This window comes from Ursus arctos, chromosome X, assembly GCF_023065955.2.
Source record: "Ursus arctos isolate Adak ecotype North America chromosome X, UrsArc2.0, whole genome shotgun sequence".
NCBI classification, from domain to species: domain Eukaryota; kingdom Metazoa; phylum Chordata; class Mammalia; order Carnivora; family Ursidae; genus Ursus; species Ursus arctos.
In genome coordinates, this window is record NC_079873.1 from 85,951,107 (window position 1) to 85,967,258 (window position 16,152).

Consider the following 16,152-nt stretch of genomic DNA (forward strand, 5'->3'; position numbering starts at 1 on the left):
CAATCTAGGCTACTTCAATCATGGCAATGCTCAGAGATCACCGAGATATAACCTTAATATTATTTGTTAGCGTGTTTGAGTGCATAAAGTAAGGTAGCCAAGAATGAATTAACATGATTTAACTGTGGTTAACTGGCACCCTGTTCTGTTTCCACATGCTGATTTCCCCAACTGGTGTATTATCCTCACTCTTTGGCTCCTTGCTTCTGAGAAGTTTCCTCTGACCACCTAACTGCTAGGTGGCGGTTACACCAAAGTACATCAGAATGGAAATTAGAGGAAAAATAAATTCCAATCAGCCCTTCTTGCTACTTATTAACAGCTTTTATGAGGTGCTGTGGTAAAGTAATCGGACAAAAATAAACAGCAAATTCAGTTTGGGGATTAAAACGACACATGGCGCTTTGCCTTAAAAAAAAAAAAAAACAACTCCTTCATTGATATCTCATTGATTTATTTATCCACCTTACTCTCCACCTCCACTACAATAGAGAATGGGCCTACTTTTTAACATTTACTCAGGAGTTACCTTCATTTTTCTTTCAAAAATTTCTATAGTCTTACCTCCCAGTCCAAATAATCACAGACATCTTCAAAGTTAGTGAGCAGAGACACTGAGCAGAACAGCCGTGGCAACTCGTCCCTTGTCATTGGGGGAAAACGGCTATCTTTAAGGGCACTGTTGAAAACAAAGCAAATATTAAAGCAACCACTAGATATGAAAAAGTCCTAATTTCAAATGCAGACAAGTCATTTGAAAAAAGTAAGAGATTAAAAAAAAAATCAGTAAGGTGCCAAAGGTGCCAATAATCTTCAAATGTATTCAAAGGCCCCAAAGATTTTCAAAGTCATTTTTTTTCATTCAATGGACTGTTTATTAGCCAGTCCTGTGACCAACTGTAAAGAGTAAATGATCAATTACATTTCCTGTACAGTCATTTCCTGGTCCTCTTCCCTGTTACTTAGAGAATCTGAGAATATTTTTTACTTTACTTTTGAGAAGAATAAAAGCCAGACTACTGGAAGTTTGTGGGAAGACTTCTAGATCTAGGGCTAATGAGAAAAAAATGTATATAGTTAAAAAAAAAGTTCATATTAGGTTGGCCATTTACCACAGAACAGCACTCAGAGTTCAAAAAAGATCAAAATTTCATTTTCTTCAAGCAAAGGAAATCAAAGAAAATTAAAATAATCATGCAAATTACAGACTAAAAATACAAGGATTTTAGGCCCCCTATAAAGGATAATTCAAGATATGACTCAAAAATTGTGAAAGTACAGGAAATTGGGCTAATCTAGGAAATAAAAGTATGATTAGGAGACCATTAATCACATCAATGGATTTCTGAGTACATCAACTCTGATTGGATCCTGTAATCAAGGGTAATATACTACAGTGCCAAATTCTAGAAAAACCCTTACTATAAAGGACAAAGATGGTGGAAGACCATAATTCTTCCTGCAATAGAAGAACAGACAGAAAACACGCAGACACACACACACGCACACACAGAGGCACTGCTTCTTGTACTTTTCAAAGAAACCACTTCCTGGTCAAGAAAAACAAACATACCTCTCATTACACTTTATACTAATGGCATTGCTGGCATTTGTGCCATCGATCTTCAAATTCAAATGTCCTATACAGCAGCCAGGCTTAGAAAATGTTTTCATAGATTAATCCTTAGAAGTTACAAACTTAGAGCCTACAAACTGCCTGGGTTATAACAAAGTTTCATGGCCTTTAGAAATCATTTAATTCCTTTTTCAGTGACTTCCTCATGGCTGGAGTTTCTTTTCTTTTCTTTTTTTTCATTTTTCCATCTCTTCCTTTGCATTCTGAAACTCACTTATTGTATTGGACAAACATAACCCCTATGTTTGTGAGTGTTTTCAATGCATTTGGGTGCTCGTTCTACCCTACTACACAAAGGAAAATGCTTACAGAAAGATATGTTCTATACAAAGTACAAATTTTTTTTCCCATTTAAGGAGCCAAGATTAACCAAGAAAATCAGGACATCTGTGATAATTTATACTTTGAGAACAGCATTACACTACTTTATAATTTAACAACATAATTTTTCCTAAAGTTTGGCCTCTTTTATTTTCCTATTGGCAAGTCAAGTTTCAAAAAGCATTTTCAAGTTCTCCTTCAAAGCCAAGATAAAAACATATATGTGTGTGTATAACCAACACCCTCTCTCTAACAAACACATATACTGAACAGAAGTTCTAAAACATAGAAGAATCTCATGCATAAAAACCAAAAGGCCGATCACACTTTCCATCTTCTTGCTAAAAAGAAAAAAGGGAGGGGGGGAAGCCTTAGATATTGAAATAATGTAAAATGTGATTTTCTTAGGATTGTAGTTTTTTCATTATGGTAAAATATATGTAACATAAAATTTACTGTTTTAACTATATTTAAGTGTACAGTTCTATGTGATTAAGTATGTTCACGTTACACAACCATCACCAGCATCCATCTCCAGAACTTTTACCATCTTGCCCAACTGAAACACAGCATCCATTCAATATTAACTCCCCACTCTTCCCTCCTTCCAGCCCCTGGCAAAAAATATAACTTACATACACTTTTCCAATTTCAAGTAATTAGAATAATATAGTTGCTAACGTTTTTGCTACATAACAGCTTATGGAGATAGAATTCACAAACCAATAAAATTCACCCACTAATATATCCAATTGAACAGTTTTTAGTATATTCACATTATAAAACCATCGCCACTATCCAATTTGAAAACATTTTGTCACACCAAAAAGAAGCCCCATACCCATTAGCAGCAGGTCTCCATTCTTCCTTCCCCCCAGCTCTTGGCAAGCGTTAATCCACTTTCTGTCTATGGACTTGCCTATTCTGGATATTTCATACAAGTGGAGGCCTACAATATGGGGCCTTCTGTGTCTGGCTTTTTACCATAATGTTTTGGAGGTCTCATCCGTGCTGTAGCATGTATCAATACCTCATTTTTAAACTGCCTAATCATATTTCAATTGTGTGGCTTTATCACATTTTGTGATCTCTTGATCTGTTGAGAAACATTCGGGTTGTTTCCACTTTGGGGCTACTATAAATAATGCTGCTATAAACATGCATGTATGAGTTTTTGGGTGGAGCTAGGTTTTCGTTTCTTTTGGGTATAGATACGTAAGTGGAATTGCTGGGTCATATGGTAATTCTGTGTTTACCTGTTTCAGGAACTGAAAAGCTGTTTCCCACAGTGGCTGTACCTTTCATTGCCACCAGCAATGTGTGAGGGTTCCAATTTCCCCATATCCTTACCAACCCTTGTTATTGTCTGCCTTTTTATGTAGTGCTAGACCTCTTTTAATGAAGAGATCTGTAAAAATCTCTCTCTAGCTTTTACAAACAGTACACATCCTGAAGTTGCCATACGGTTAATTTCTCAACACTCTAAGGCAAGTTATTTTGTTTACTTTTTTTCCTAGCAAACCAACGAAAGGTAAGTTTTAGATTAGTGCAATTCAAACTATTTCAAATCAATGAGATTCTCAAGTACCTAAAATATAACTCCCATGATATGGAGCCTTGTTGCTCAATCATTCTGGGTTTAAAAAAAAAAAAAGTTAGAACAATGAGTAAGTGGGAGAATACTAGCATGGCTAATAAGAGAAACTGACAATCATGCCTCACCGTACCAGGACCCAAATGTATTAAGTTCAAAACTGAAATAGTGAAGGTACATTAGTCATGATGGAAACAGTCTGATTTTACAGAAACAGTCATTCAAACAAGACATTTAATTCTGGCATTTTTTTCTTTTGGTAACTCTAAGTAACTTTTTCATTAAATTCATGAGCATAGAAAAATTCCAAAAGGTAGGAAGCCCTCAGTATTTCTGAATGCAAATTCCTAGGGAAAAGAACTAGCAATGAAAGCCTAGCACAGATTTAAGAGATTATAAAAAAGACAAAAAATTGCAGCTGGAGACGACCTCAGAGCTGCTAGGCTGGTGTGGATAGCTGATAAATAAGAGGATGCAGCCTCCCTCAGCTCTGCTCTCTTTAGCATATAGACTATGCAGTGTGGAAGCTGAAACTTTAGAGGGGCTATGCCATCCAGAGCTGGGCAGTGACTTGCTTGAGATGACCCAGAAAGTTAGTGACACAAGTGGGGACACAACCCCAATTCTCTGACTCAAGTCCAAAATACTTTCTAGGATCCACACTTTAGTTGCCACTTTTGAATGGATTTGTATTATGTTTTTTAATTTTAAAATTAAATGCTTGCCACACTTGGCAATTCTGATCTCATTCCTGTAGTGCCTCTGCCTAAAGAAGATAAATAATAATTTAATAGCATTCATTAGTAGCCAAGGGGTAAACAAGTCTAGCTTCAACTTCCTGTCTACTGGAAATCTGCAGGAGCAAAAAGGATTTTAAAATATTAATACTGTCCATGGAAGACATTTTATACCAAAGTAGTGTCTGGCAATTTAAATTCTATGCAGCCTAAGAAACTGACAAACAAGGAGATCTTGTAATGCATTCATATGAAGTTCTCTTCACTACAATAGGAAGCCATTTTCTAATGTTTAAATATTGCTGAAGTGGGGGTGGGGTGCCTGGGTGGCTCAACTGTTTGAGTGTCCAAGTCTCGATTTCAGCTCAGGTCATGATCTCGGGGCTGTGGGTTCGAACCCTGTGTTGGGCTTTGCACTCAAAGGGGAGTCTGCTTGAGATTCTCTCCCTTCCTCTCCCTCTGCCCCTCCCCTCCAAATAATATAAATAAATAAGTAAATATTGTTAGGGGAAAAAACCCACTTATATACAAAACCAGCCAGCTGCTCCATCACCCATGTGATGGATGGGTAAAGTTTAAACAACAGTCTAATTCACATACCAAATTCAAATATATTCAATTCAAATTGGCACCTCACCAAGAATATATTTTACCTAATTGAGAAGCAGCATTAACATCTGTCAGAGTTAATATCTAATGTTAAATAGCACTTTAATGAAAATGAACATTTAAAAAAAGGAATTAAGAGTTTAGCTATCAAAGAATCAAAGTTTGTGACAGCGCCTGGAAACTATGAGGGGTAGGTAAAAAAAAAAAAAACAGCCAAAAAGAGACAAAATCTTAGCTATTACAAGGCTCATCATAAACAACAGAGCATGCAACACAAATGATTTAAGTGAATTGAGCTAGCTAGCCATTTATTCACTCACTCCTTCATTCTTTCACTTTCTAAAACTTTGATGACTTTAATCAGTTAACCAGTGGAAAGTTACCAAACCGAGAAGGGATTCATATTACAGGCCATCATTTTTCAGGACAAGGAAACAATTAAGACCAAAATTAAAAATCCCTTTTTGGGGACACCTTGGTGGCTCAGTCGGTTAAGCGTCCAACTCTTGATTTTGGCTCAGGTCATGATCTCAGGGACCCGAGATCAAGCTCCGTGTCAGGCTCCACGCTCAGTGTAGAGTCTGCTTAAGATTCTCTCTCTCCCTCTCCCTCTGGCCCTCCCCCTGATCACACTCTCTCTCTATATCGATCAGTAGATAAAAATCTTTTTTAAAAAATCCCTGTTTGGATAGGTGAAGAAAAGCAAATCAGGCATATGTAGGTCTAAAATTAAAAAATAAAAACAGTGTTTTTCATGAGGGGTTTCAATCATCTGGAAATTCTGCCATTCCTCATCACAGATTCTGGAACAGAATGCACACGTGGCATGTCTGAATTCCAGAAACTTAGAATATTAGAATCCTAAACCCAATTCTGAAAAATTATCCATAACCTCTCCTTCACATTAAGTAGCAATGTTAGCTTCCCATTATGGAAAAAAAATAACGGATGGGAAACAGAATGCAAAAAAAGTGACCATTTATCAAACCTAATGGTAGAGAAAAGCAACAAAGGACACGACTGCATTAGGTTAAGGAAGGAGGAAGGGGACCCTATTTTGGTGAGTAAGGGCAGTGATCCAAAAGGAAATTTTCAATTGTAAGCCATAGGTAAAGTGTTCCCTAATTGGGGGATGTTTTTCCCCTTTAGACTAATGAATACAACCTACTTAGTGCTCGATGCCTATAAATATTAAAACTTATTGATTTAATATACATTTCAAAATACAATATGCTGGGTAATTGATGGGGATTGGAGGAAAGAACTAAGGGATGGAACAAAAGGAAAGAAAGAAGGGACAGAAAAAGAGAAAGGGCATATATACAAAGACACATATACAAAGATGGAGGAAGAGGAAACAAAAAATGAGAAAAGGAAGTGGGAGGCAAAAAAAAAGGGGGGGGAATACGGACACACATACAAAAGGACAAAAAGAGAAAGCAAGGAAGGGTGGAAGGTAGGTGGGAGGGCGAGCTAAAGTGTAGTAGGACCCCCAGGTTTTCAGATGTGTTATTTGGCTCCTATCCTATAGGATTCACTTAGGCTTTAGAGTGTTATCCTCTGCTGCCCTCTGATTAGCTTAAACTTCTTGAATTGCTCTAATCTCACATTCTTAAAAGCCTTTGCTCTCTGTGAGAGCTACAGCTGCCCACCAGGAAGAAAAAATACCCTCTGGGCTGCATGCTGTGATGACCGCAGCAATATTGTCAAGAATCTGCGTCTTCACCCCAAGTTCTCACCTCGCCTTTAAATTGGGAGAATGGGTTGTGGTCTCATTTAGTGGAGCACAATTAAAACTGGAAAATACAAGATACATAAAGAAACAGATGGCTACATGTTTAGTGTAGATGGCAGGTGTTCCTCATTTCCCTTCATATAATGTCCACAATTACGCTCTGTCTGCAGAGTTTCTGGATTTACTCTATCTTGTTTTTAGAAATGAACTACTAGGAACAGTTTTTGTTTTAATTATTTTTCAGATGAAAATCTATTGAGCACAATGAACACAATTTAATTTTCTCTTTATGACCCAGGTTCATCTTTCTTTTAATTGAGGTACAGTTGACATACAATATTATGTTAGTTTCAGGTGTATGACATAGTGATTTGACATTTGTATATACTGCAAAATGATCACCATAGTCAATGTAGTTACCATCTGTCACCATACAAAGTTACTACAATATTATTTACTATATTCCCCATGCTGTACATTACATCCAATGACTCATTTTATAACTGGAAGTTTGTACTTCTTGATCCCCTTCACCCATTTCACCCCTGCTCAATTCCCCAATCCCCTCTGGCAACCACTAATCTGTTCTCTGTATCTATGATTCTGGGTTTTGTTTTGTTCATTTTCATTTTGTTTCTTAGATTCCACATAAATGAAATCATATGGTATTTGTATTTCTCTATCATAACATAATACCCTTAAGGTTCATTCATGTTGCACAAATGGCAAGATTTCATTCTTTTTAAGATTTTGTTCTTTTTTATGGCTGAGTTGTAGTCCTGTGTGTGTGTGTGTATGTGTGTGTATGACACATCTTCTTAATTTATTCATCCGCTGATACTTAGGTTGTTTCCCTATCTTGGCTATTATAAATAATGCTGCAATGAACATAGGGTTGCATATATCTTTTTGAATTAGTGTCTCCATTTCTACCCAAAATTGCTGGATCACATGGTAATTCTATTTTTCATTTTTTGAGGAACCTCCATACTGTTTTCCACAGTGGCTGTACCAATGTACATTCCCACCAACAGTGCATGAAGCTTCCTTTTTCTCCACATCCTCGCCAACCCGTGTTATTTGTTTTTTTTTTTTATAACAGCCATTCTGATAGGTGTAAGGTGATATCTCATTATAGTTGTGATTTGCATCCCCCTGATGATTAGTGATGGAGAGCATCTTTTCATGTGTCTTCTGGTCACATGTATGCCTTCTTTAGAAAAATGTCTATTCATATCCTCTGCTCATTACTTAAAAGGACTTTTGTTGCTGTTATTGAGTTGTACTGAGTTCTTTATATATTTTGGGTATTAAACCCTTATCAGATATATGATTTGCAATTTTTTTCCCATTCAGTAGGTTGCCTGTTGTTTTGTTGATGGTTTCCTTTGCTGTGCAGGAGCTTTTGATGTAGTCCCATTTGTTTATTTTTGCTTTTGTTTCCCTTGCCTTTGGAGACAGATTCCCCCATCCCCAAAATCACTAAGACTGATGTTAAGGAGCTTACCACCTATGTTTTCTTCTACCAGTTTTATGGTTTCAGGTCTTATATTCATGTCTTTAATCCATTTTGAGTTAATTTTTGTGTATGGTATAAGATACTGGCCCAGCTTCATTCTTTTGCATGTAGCTGTCCAGTTTTCCCAGCACCATTTATTGAAGATGCTGTCCTTTCCCCATTGTATATTCTGTCTCCTTTGTCATAGTTTACCATACATGCACAAGTTTACTTCTGGGCTCTCTATTCTGTTCCACTGATCTATGTGTCTTTTTATTCCAATACCATACTGTTTTAATTACTACAGCTCTGTGGTACAGTTTGAAATATGGGAGTGTGATACCTCTGGCTTTTTCTTTCTCAGAACTGTTTTGGCTACTCAGGGTTTTGGGTTTTTTTGTAGTTTCATATAAACTTTAGAATTATTCTAGTTCTGTGGAAATGCCATTGGAAATTTGATCAGAATTGCACTGAATCTATAGATTGCTTTGGGTTGTGTGGGCATTTTAACAACATTAAATCTTCCAATCCATGAGCATGGAATGTCTTTCCCCTTCTTTGTGTCTTTTTCAATTTATTTCATTAACGTTTTACAGTTTTCAGTGTGCACAGGTCTGTCACCTCCTTGGTTACATTTATTCCTAGGTATTTTATTCTTTGTGATATGACCATAAATAGAATTGTTTTCTTGATTTCTCTTTCTGATAGTTCATTATGAGTATACAGAAATGCAACAGATTGGTGTATATTAATTTTGTATTCTGCCACCTGGCTGAGTTCATTTATTAGTTCGAACAGTTTTTGTTGTGCAATCTTTTGGGTTTTCTATATATAGCATCATGTGATCTACAAATAGTGACAGCTTTACTTACTCCTTTCCAGTTTGTGTGCTTTTTATTTCTTTCTCTTGCCTAATTGCTGTGGCTAGGACTTCTAATACTATTTTGATAAAAATGGGTAGAGTAGGCATCCTTGCCTTGTTCCTGGTCTTAGAAGAAAAACTTTTAGCTTTTCACCATTGAGAATCAGATTAGCTGAGGGTTTGTCATATATGGACTTTATTATGTTGAAGGTATGCTTCCTCTATACCCATTTGGTTGAGAGGTTTTATCATAAATGGATGTTGAACTTTGTCAAATGTTTTTTCTGCATCTTTTGAGATGATCATGATTTTAGTCTTTCACTCTGTTAATGTGGTGTAGTACACTGATTGATTTGTAGATGTTGAATTGGAATAAACTCCACTTGATTATGGTATAGGATTCTTTCAATGTACTGCTGAATTCAGTTTGCTAATACTTTGTTGAGGATTTTTACACCTATGTTCATCAGGGATATTAGCCTGTAATTCTTTTTTGGTGTCCTTGTCTGGTTTTGTTATCAGGGTAATCCTGCCCTCCTAAGATGAACTTGGAAGCTTTCCCTCTTCTTCAATTTTTGGAAGAGTTTGAGAAGGATAGGTATTAAATATTCTTTGAATGTTCGTTAGAATTCACCAGTGAAGCTGCCTAGTCCTACACATTATTTGTTGGGAGGTTTTTGATTACTGATTTGATCTTACTAATAACCTAGGAATCAGTCTATTCAGATTTCCTATTTTTTTTCATGATTCTGTCCTGGAAGATTGTAAGTTTCTAGGAATTTATCCATTTCTTCTAGGTCGCCCAACTTATTAGTGTATACTTGTTCATAGCAGTCTCTTATGATCCTTTGTGGTTCTGTTGTATCAGTTGTAACTTCTCTTTTACTTCTGATTTTATTTATTTGAGCCCCCCTTTTTTTTTTCTTGGTGAGTCCAGCTAAGTTTGTCAATTTTGTTTGTTTGGTTTTTTTTTTTTTCCGAAGAAGCACGTCTTAGTTTCACTGACCTTTTCTAGAGTCCCTTTATTATTTCTTTCCTTCTACTAACTTTGGGCTTCATTTGTTTTTCTAGTTCCTCCAGGTGTAAAGTTAAATTATTTATTTGAGATTTCTCTTACTTTTTGAGGTAGGCCTGTATGGCCATAAACTTCCCTCTTAGAACTGCTTTTGCTGCATCTTATAGATTTTTTTATGTTGCAATTTCTATTTTCATAGAATGATCAAGACCTTGTATCCTGGAGTCAGATATACCTGCATGTGGATCCTGGCTCCATTGCTTACTAGCTGTGTGACATCTGGGCAAGTCTTTTAACCTATATGAGCCTCAATTTCCTCTTCTATAAGATGAGGATGATAATAGTACAGAGCTACTGTAACAAGTAAATAAAATAATAATACCTGTATAAGTGCCTTGCATACACTAGGTGCTCAGTAAGTAGTGGCTGTCAAAGAACTTTCATTGTAAGTTTATGCCCACAGGATTGCCCCCATATCATGGCTTGGGGAAAAGGAAGGGGGCCCCAAGAATAAGAATGACCCTTCAACCTTGATACGGGGGGATCTAAACAAGTTATCTTCTCTAGGAATTAAATGCGGCCATCTCAAGGGATAATGATTACTTTTCCAGGTATGGTCTTTTTGAGAAGCCTTAATTTCATTTTCAAAATATATTAAGTTCCTGCTATATGCTTTTTATCATGTGAAGAGCCATGGGGATATAAGAATAGATTACAAAATAATATATGGGTATATGTAAAAGACTTATTAAAATTACATACAATAGGAATGCTGAAAGGACTGGTCAGACAAGGTTCATTTCTTTTCTGGAAGGATCTGTTTTACCCTCTCTGCTACTAGTTTACTGGTTACCAAGTGACCCAGAATTATATGTAATTTATAGAAATGAAATGTATACACATTTTTTTTTAGTTAACCAATCTACCACATCAAGTAAGGTGCTTCTTCATCAAGAATTTCTATTATCCTGGGGCGCCTAGGTGGCTCAGTCGTTAAGCATCTGCCTTTGGCTCAGGTCATGATCCCAGCGTTCTGGGATCGAGCCCCACATTAGTCTCCCTGCTCAGCGGGAAGCCTGCTTCTCTCTCTCCCACTCCCCCTGCTTGTGTTCCCTCTCTTGCTGCCTCTCTCTGTGTCAAATAAATAAAATCTTAAAAAAAAGAATTTCTACTATCCTACAGGCATGCATTCATATATGTTGCTTTGTGACTCAGCGTTCTAGAACTAGATTTTTAAAATCTCCAGGGAGGGGCACCTGGGAGGCTCAGTTGGTTAAGCATCTGCCTCCAGCTCAGGTCATGGTCCCGGAGTCCTGGACTGGAGCCTTGTGTCGGGCTCCCTGCTCAGAAGGAAGTCTGCTTCTCCCTCTTCCTCTGCCCCTCCCCCTGCTCCTTCACTCTCTCTCTCACTCACTCTCTCTCACAAATAAATAAATCTTTAAAAAATGTCTAAAAATATCCAGGGCAAGGATTGGTCTTTTACTTCCATAAAAGAAATGTTGACCAAGAAATACAGTTCCCTGAATTGTGATCAATTTATCTTGAATGGATCTAAATATATTGTTATTTATCATACTGGTTATACTACACCAAAATTCTTAGGAACAAAACAAAACAAAACACTTTCTAAGCAGCAGACATAGAAGGAGAAATGAGAAGCTCCATGCTTTCCTCATCTAAACCACTGGTATAGAGGTTTTGATCTTGTCAGTAAAAAAAGTCTGATCATGCACCCCCAATATGTATATTTATTTATAAAGTATATACATTGTACTACTATCACTAGCTAACATAGCCCAAGTACAATATATATTTGAGTAAGCTTTGTTGTTAAAGACAGCGTGTATAAATACATATTTTCAGTAATGTTCTTGATCATTTCTTTATTTGGAGGCTGACATCTTGTCAGGTCTCATTAGATCATTTTCATTTTTACTTTATGACTTGTCCAACCAAATTATAAGGTAGCTTGTAGAAGTGTCAGCTAGCTCCACCATTTTCTTGTCTTTGCCTTGTGCCTGTATTATTACTATTGTCACCAATCCATTGCTCCTGTGCAGGAAATCTTAAGCCACTTGTCCATCCTGCACGGGTTAGTTTATGTAGCTTTAGCTAACCTACGAACAATGGTCAGATGGCTTCAGAAGACTCCTGCAAAGAAACTACTGGTTGAAGATAATACTGAGAACCACAAATCCACTTAACCAGATGCACGTAAACTGAAGTCCACTGCAATATATACTGAAAGCGAACGAAAGGACTACGCCACGATCAATTTCCATCAAATCACGGATCTCATACATTCCTCAAGATCCCGCATTTAGAATGTGACAGTGAGCTTCAGATATAGACCAAATGAGGGCACCGGGGTCAGTCCACCCATTAAAGATTTGTGGTGTTTAAGTACTTTCTTACATTTTAGATAAGAAAAATCATAAATCGAATTTCTAATTTTTTCTTCTTACTCTGCAATGGATCATCTAGGTGCACCCCTCTTTGGAGACTGCAAAGCTATAGCTCCTGATCAAACTCTAGGAGACGGGTTCTAATCTACCTAGATACATGACACTGTGAGCAAAAACGGCTTTAAATGTAAAAGAGCCAATATCTCTGGAGTAGCTATGTGAGCCAAGTACTATACATGTATTACCCTGTTGGAGTCCTCAAAACCACCCCATTGTGTAGATAAGGAAACTGAGGTTCCCTGAGTTCAGTGAGATTAAGCACCTTACCAAAGATCATAAAACTAAGTAACAGGGTTGACATCTGAACTCATCAGGGCTGCCTGCTTCTAGAGCCCCTTCTCCTTTCATGGTACCACTTCTAGAATGTTAGCAAATCAACATAAATGTATGCATACACATTTAATCAGTTTTAAGGAAAAATGTCCCCAGTTAATGCTGCTTCCCCTGGGTTTCACTGAATGCTTTAGGTTCTAGGTGTGAGCAGGTTCTGAAACTTAGATAAATGGTACCTTTCCTAGTCAAAGTATTAGCTTGTTTTTGTTCTCTTGTGTTCTCCATTTTGATCTTGGTGATTCAGAGCTGCTGCCATTGAAAAAGATGTTTTACCTAAATTTAATAAGCCCTATTAAGTGGGACACGAAGGCTTCCCTTATTCTGAAGCCTTTCCACAACGGGAAATTTCATCTGCTGGAAGTCATAATAATGTTACCAAAGAACTAGTTTTGGACATCTGTAGACTGGCTGGCCTGTTTCTGATTTTTAACTTTGCTTTTCCAACCTGAATGAATAAGCTTTCTCCTGCTCCCCACGCGAGAGTCATGCAATTTTTGTCCTCTCCTCTTTCCGTGGTAAGCAAATCTATAAATTAAACCCCAAATTGCAGAACACTTGCTGTCACTCTAACTAACGTGCCACATTAGGGTGGTTTGGTCTTACCCTCTGGCTTACTGTCCTTTCTAAAACGACTGCCAGCCCTAGGTGGTACAGGTATACTGAGAGCTAGCATGCTGGTTCTCACTGTGGGGCATCTGATTTTCTCAAAAGTCACTGATGGGGGACTAACAGTAACAAAGAAGAGTTCAGTCAGTCTTCAAGATGAGGTACAAACTACACTTACCAACTCAGTTATGCTGAGGAAGAGAGCGAGAAGGAATCCAGCCCTCCCCATGGGCTCTGAAATATCTTTCATCTTTCTTTGTTTTTTCATCTTTATTTTCCTTCTCTTCTTTCCCCCCTCCCCCACCTTCTGGATGTTTTCCTCTTTTCTTTCCTCTTTCTACTTTAGTAAGGTAAGGAAGAAAGAATAGTAAAATGTCATAAGGAGGAGATGAAAGAAATGAATGGGGGTGGGGGAGAGAAAACCCTAAGACAAAGGCCAACAGCTGCTACCTCCACTGGACACCGTAACAGGCCAGGGTGCAAGGCAACTGTGGGCTCTTATGCTCTGCCGTTGGGTCAAGATGACCCATTCCCTTGGGTACTGGTTTTAATGTCATAGCTCAGCTTTTGCAGAGTAGATGGGTGACAGTGACAGAGAAAGGTGCAAGATCCCCTGTTTGTTTCTAGAGTTTTAAAGGTAACCCTGAAAAGCAGAAGGGGGGTTGGGAAGAAAAGTCGAATGCCACCGCCCCCTCACCGCTTAAACAGACAATGATTACAGAATCAGTTCCTTGGTTTGTATACTTTCCAATGGCATATTTCTCTATAATGAAGCAGAACTATATGTCTGTTTCTAAGGCTTCTGTAACTTGCCTTACATGGATTGAAATGGAACTATTTTCATTTTTATCACTGTGTGATATCTTTGGGGGCAAAGTATCAATTGTTCCTATCATCTTTGTTTTACATGATTCTTCGTTTCCAAAGGGTCTTCACATCTTTTAGCCTAGCTGACCCTCAAAACAGCCCCAAGAAGTAGACAAAGCAAATGCTATATTACATCAGAAACCATAATAGGTGTCCTTCAAGAACAAGGCCCCCTATAGTCATCGAGTCATCCAATGTCAGCGCTACGAGCACTCAGAGATCATCCACTTTGACTCTTCATTTGACATTTGGGGGAATTAGAGCAGAAAGTGACTATACACTGCATCTCCTGACTTCCCTCATCCCCCATCCACTGACCTTTCACATATCTGTTGACCTACTGTCTTAATCCAATAACACTCCAGAACAGATGTTCAAGGAGCAAAGAAGAAAATGATGCCAAAGGGTACCAGGGAAGAGCTAGAACAGTAAAGCAGTGAGCTTCCCAGCATAACTCAACACTGCTAGGCTGAAACCAAGCAGAATGTCAAAACTGAGCAGATCGGGGGGGGGGGGACAGCAAAGCACCACCACAGTGAGGGTGGAGAACTCATTCTTCACTAGTCCCCTCCTCCGTGTTTCTAATTCGCTCTCTCCTCTTCATCTCACTTTCTTCCTACACACTAGGTGGTGTCGCTTTTTTCCTCATTATTCCTTTTCTTTGCTCTTTTTATCCCCCTTGCAGTCCATCCATTCTGTCCTCTCAATTCTCCCTAGTTGCTGAGCTGCAGAGAAGGAACGTTCAACAGAAAAGTTATGTGTTTTTTTAAAACAGGGTATTTAATGCCCTTTTATCAAGCTCTTAACACTAGACAATCTCTTTCTGTTGTAAATGCCATTGTAGGCTCCGGTTGTGTGTGTATAAATATGTCAAATTAAATTTTTTAAAGGTTTATTTATTTTAGAGGAAGAGAGAGAGAGCGCGCGCTCATGCGAGCGGGGGGAGGGGCAGAAGAAGAGAGAGAACCCTCAAGCAGACTCCCTGCTGAGTGCCGAGCCTGACACAGAGCTTGATCCCAGCACCTTGAGATCATGACCTGAACCAAAACCAAAAGTCAGCCACTCAACTAAGCCACCCAGGTACACCCCTAAAAATGTCAAATTACAAGCTGGTCAGGGCAAGACGACCTCAACGCCCATTTTCAAGTAAATATCACAATGCCATGCAGAGATTGAGGATGAGACAAATCCATGGTTCTCGATGCACTGCTAACCTCTCAGACTTTAAGCCAACCTACTTTCCAGTCCCTTAACTTGGAACAGACTTTACTTTATTCCTTTCAACAAATATGTTTAAAAGTGAGCCTGATCAAACGGAAAAGGGTATTTTAGCTCTCCATCTCTTGATTGGTCGTATCTTGACAAGCCCAGTTTTCAAAGGCAATGAAAAATTCTACTTGTATAGTTTGCCATTCTATTATCATTAAACATTACTTAATTCTCCCATTGAAAGGGTCCTACGCTGATTTTGTTTCCATGAGACAAGCACATGGGGTAATAAAATATGTTGGAAAAGCTTTGCACTACGCTGCTGAAATCATGACAATTGCTGATTCTGTACTACAGTAAGTATTAGGAAAACCACAGTAGATACAAAAAGGAAATGGCATCATTTGGGGATGGAAAAAATGCAATGGATAAAAGCCATGCAATTTAAATTACAGTCACGTGACAAAAGCTCTGTCCCCCACAGCAGGAGAACTTGCCACGAGTAAGTTACAGTCCTAATGATTACTGGTGGAAGAGAATCTCTATGAACGTGAGTTCATTCATTCAGCAAATATTTACTCAGTGCCTGCTGTGTGCCAAGCACAGGTATACATCCAGGGGCATAGTATGTTCACTTGCAGTTCTGGGGGACACTGTACTTCATA

At 38.1% G+C, this 16,152-nt stretch overlaps 1 protein-coding gene across 1 annotated transcript in view; it reads right to left on the reverse strand.

Annotated features, from left to right (window-relative positions):
* Window positions 1-16,152, reverse strand: part of AMMECR1 (AMMECR nuclear protein 1) — a 109,570-nt gene that overhangs the window by 22,035 nt on the left and 71,383 nt on the right. Inside the window, exon 3 of the mRNA XM_026478819.4 lies at window positions 565-679. Coding sequence (XP_026334604.1) covers window positions 565-679 — 115 coding nt within the window. The remainder of the gene's footprint in view (window positions 1-564; window positions 680-16,152) is intronic.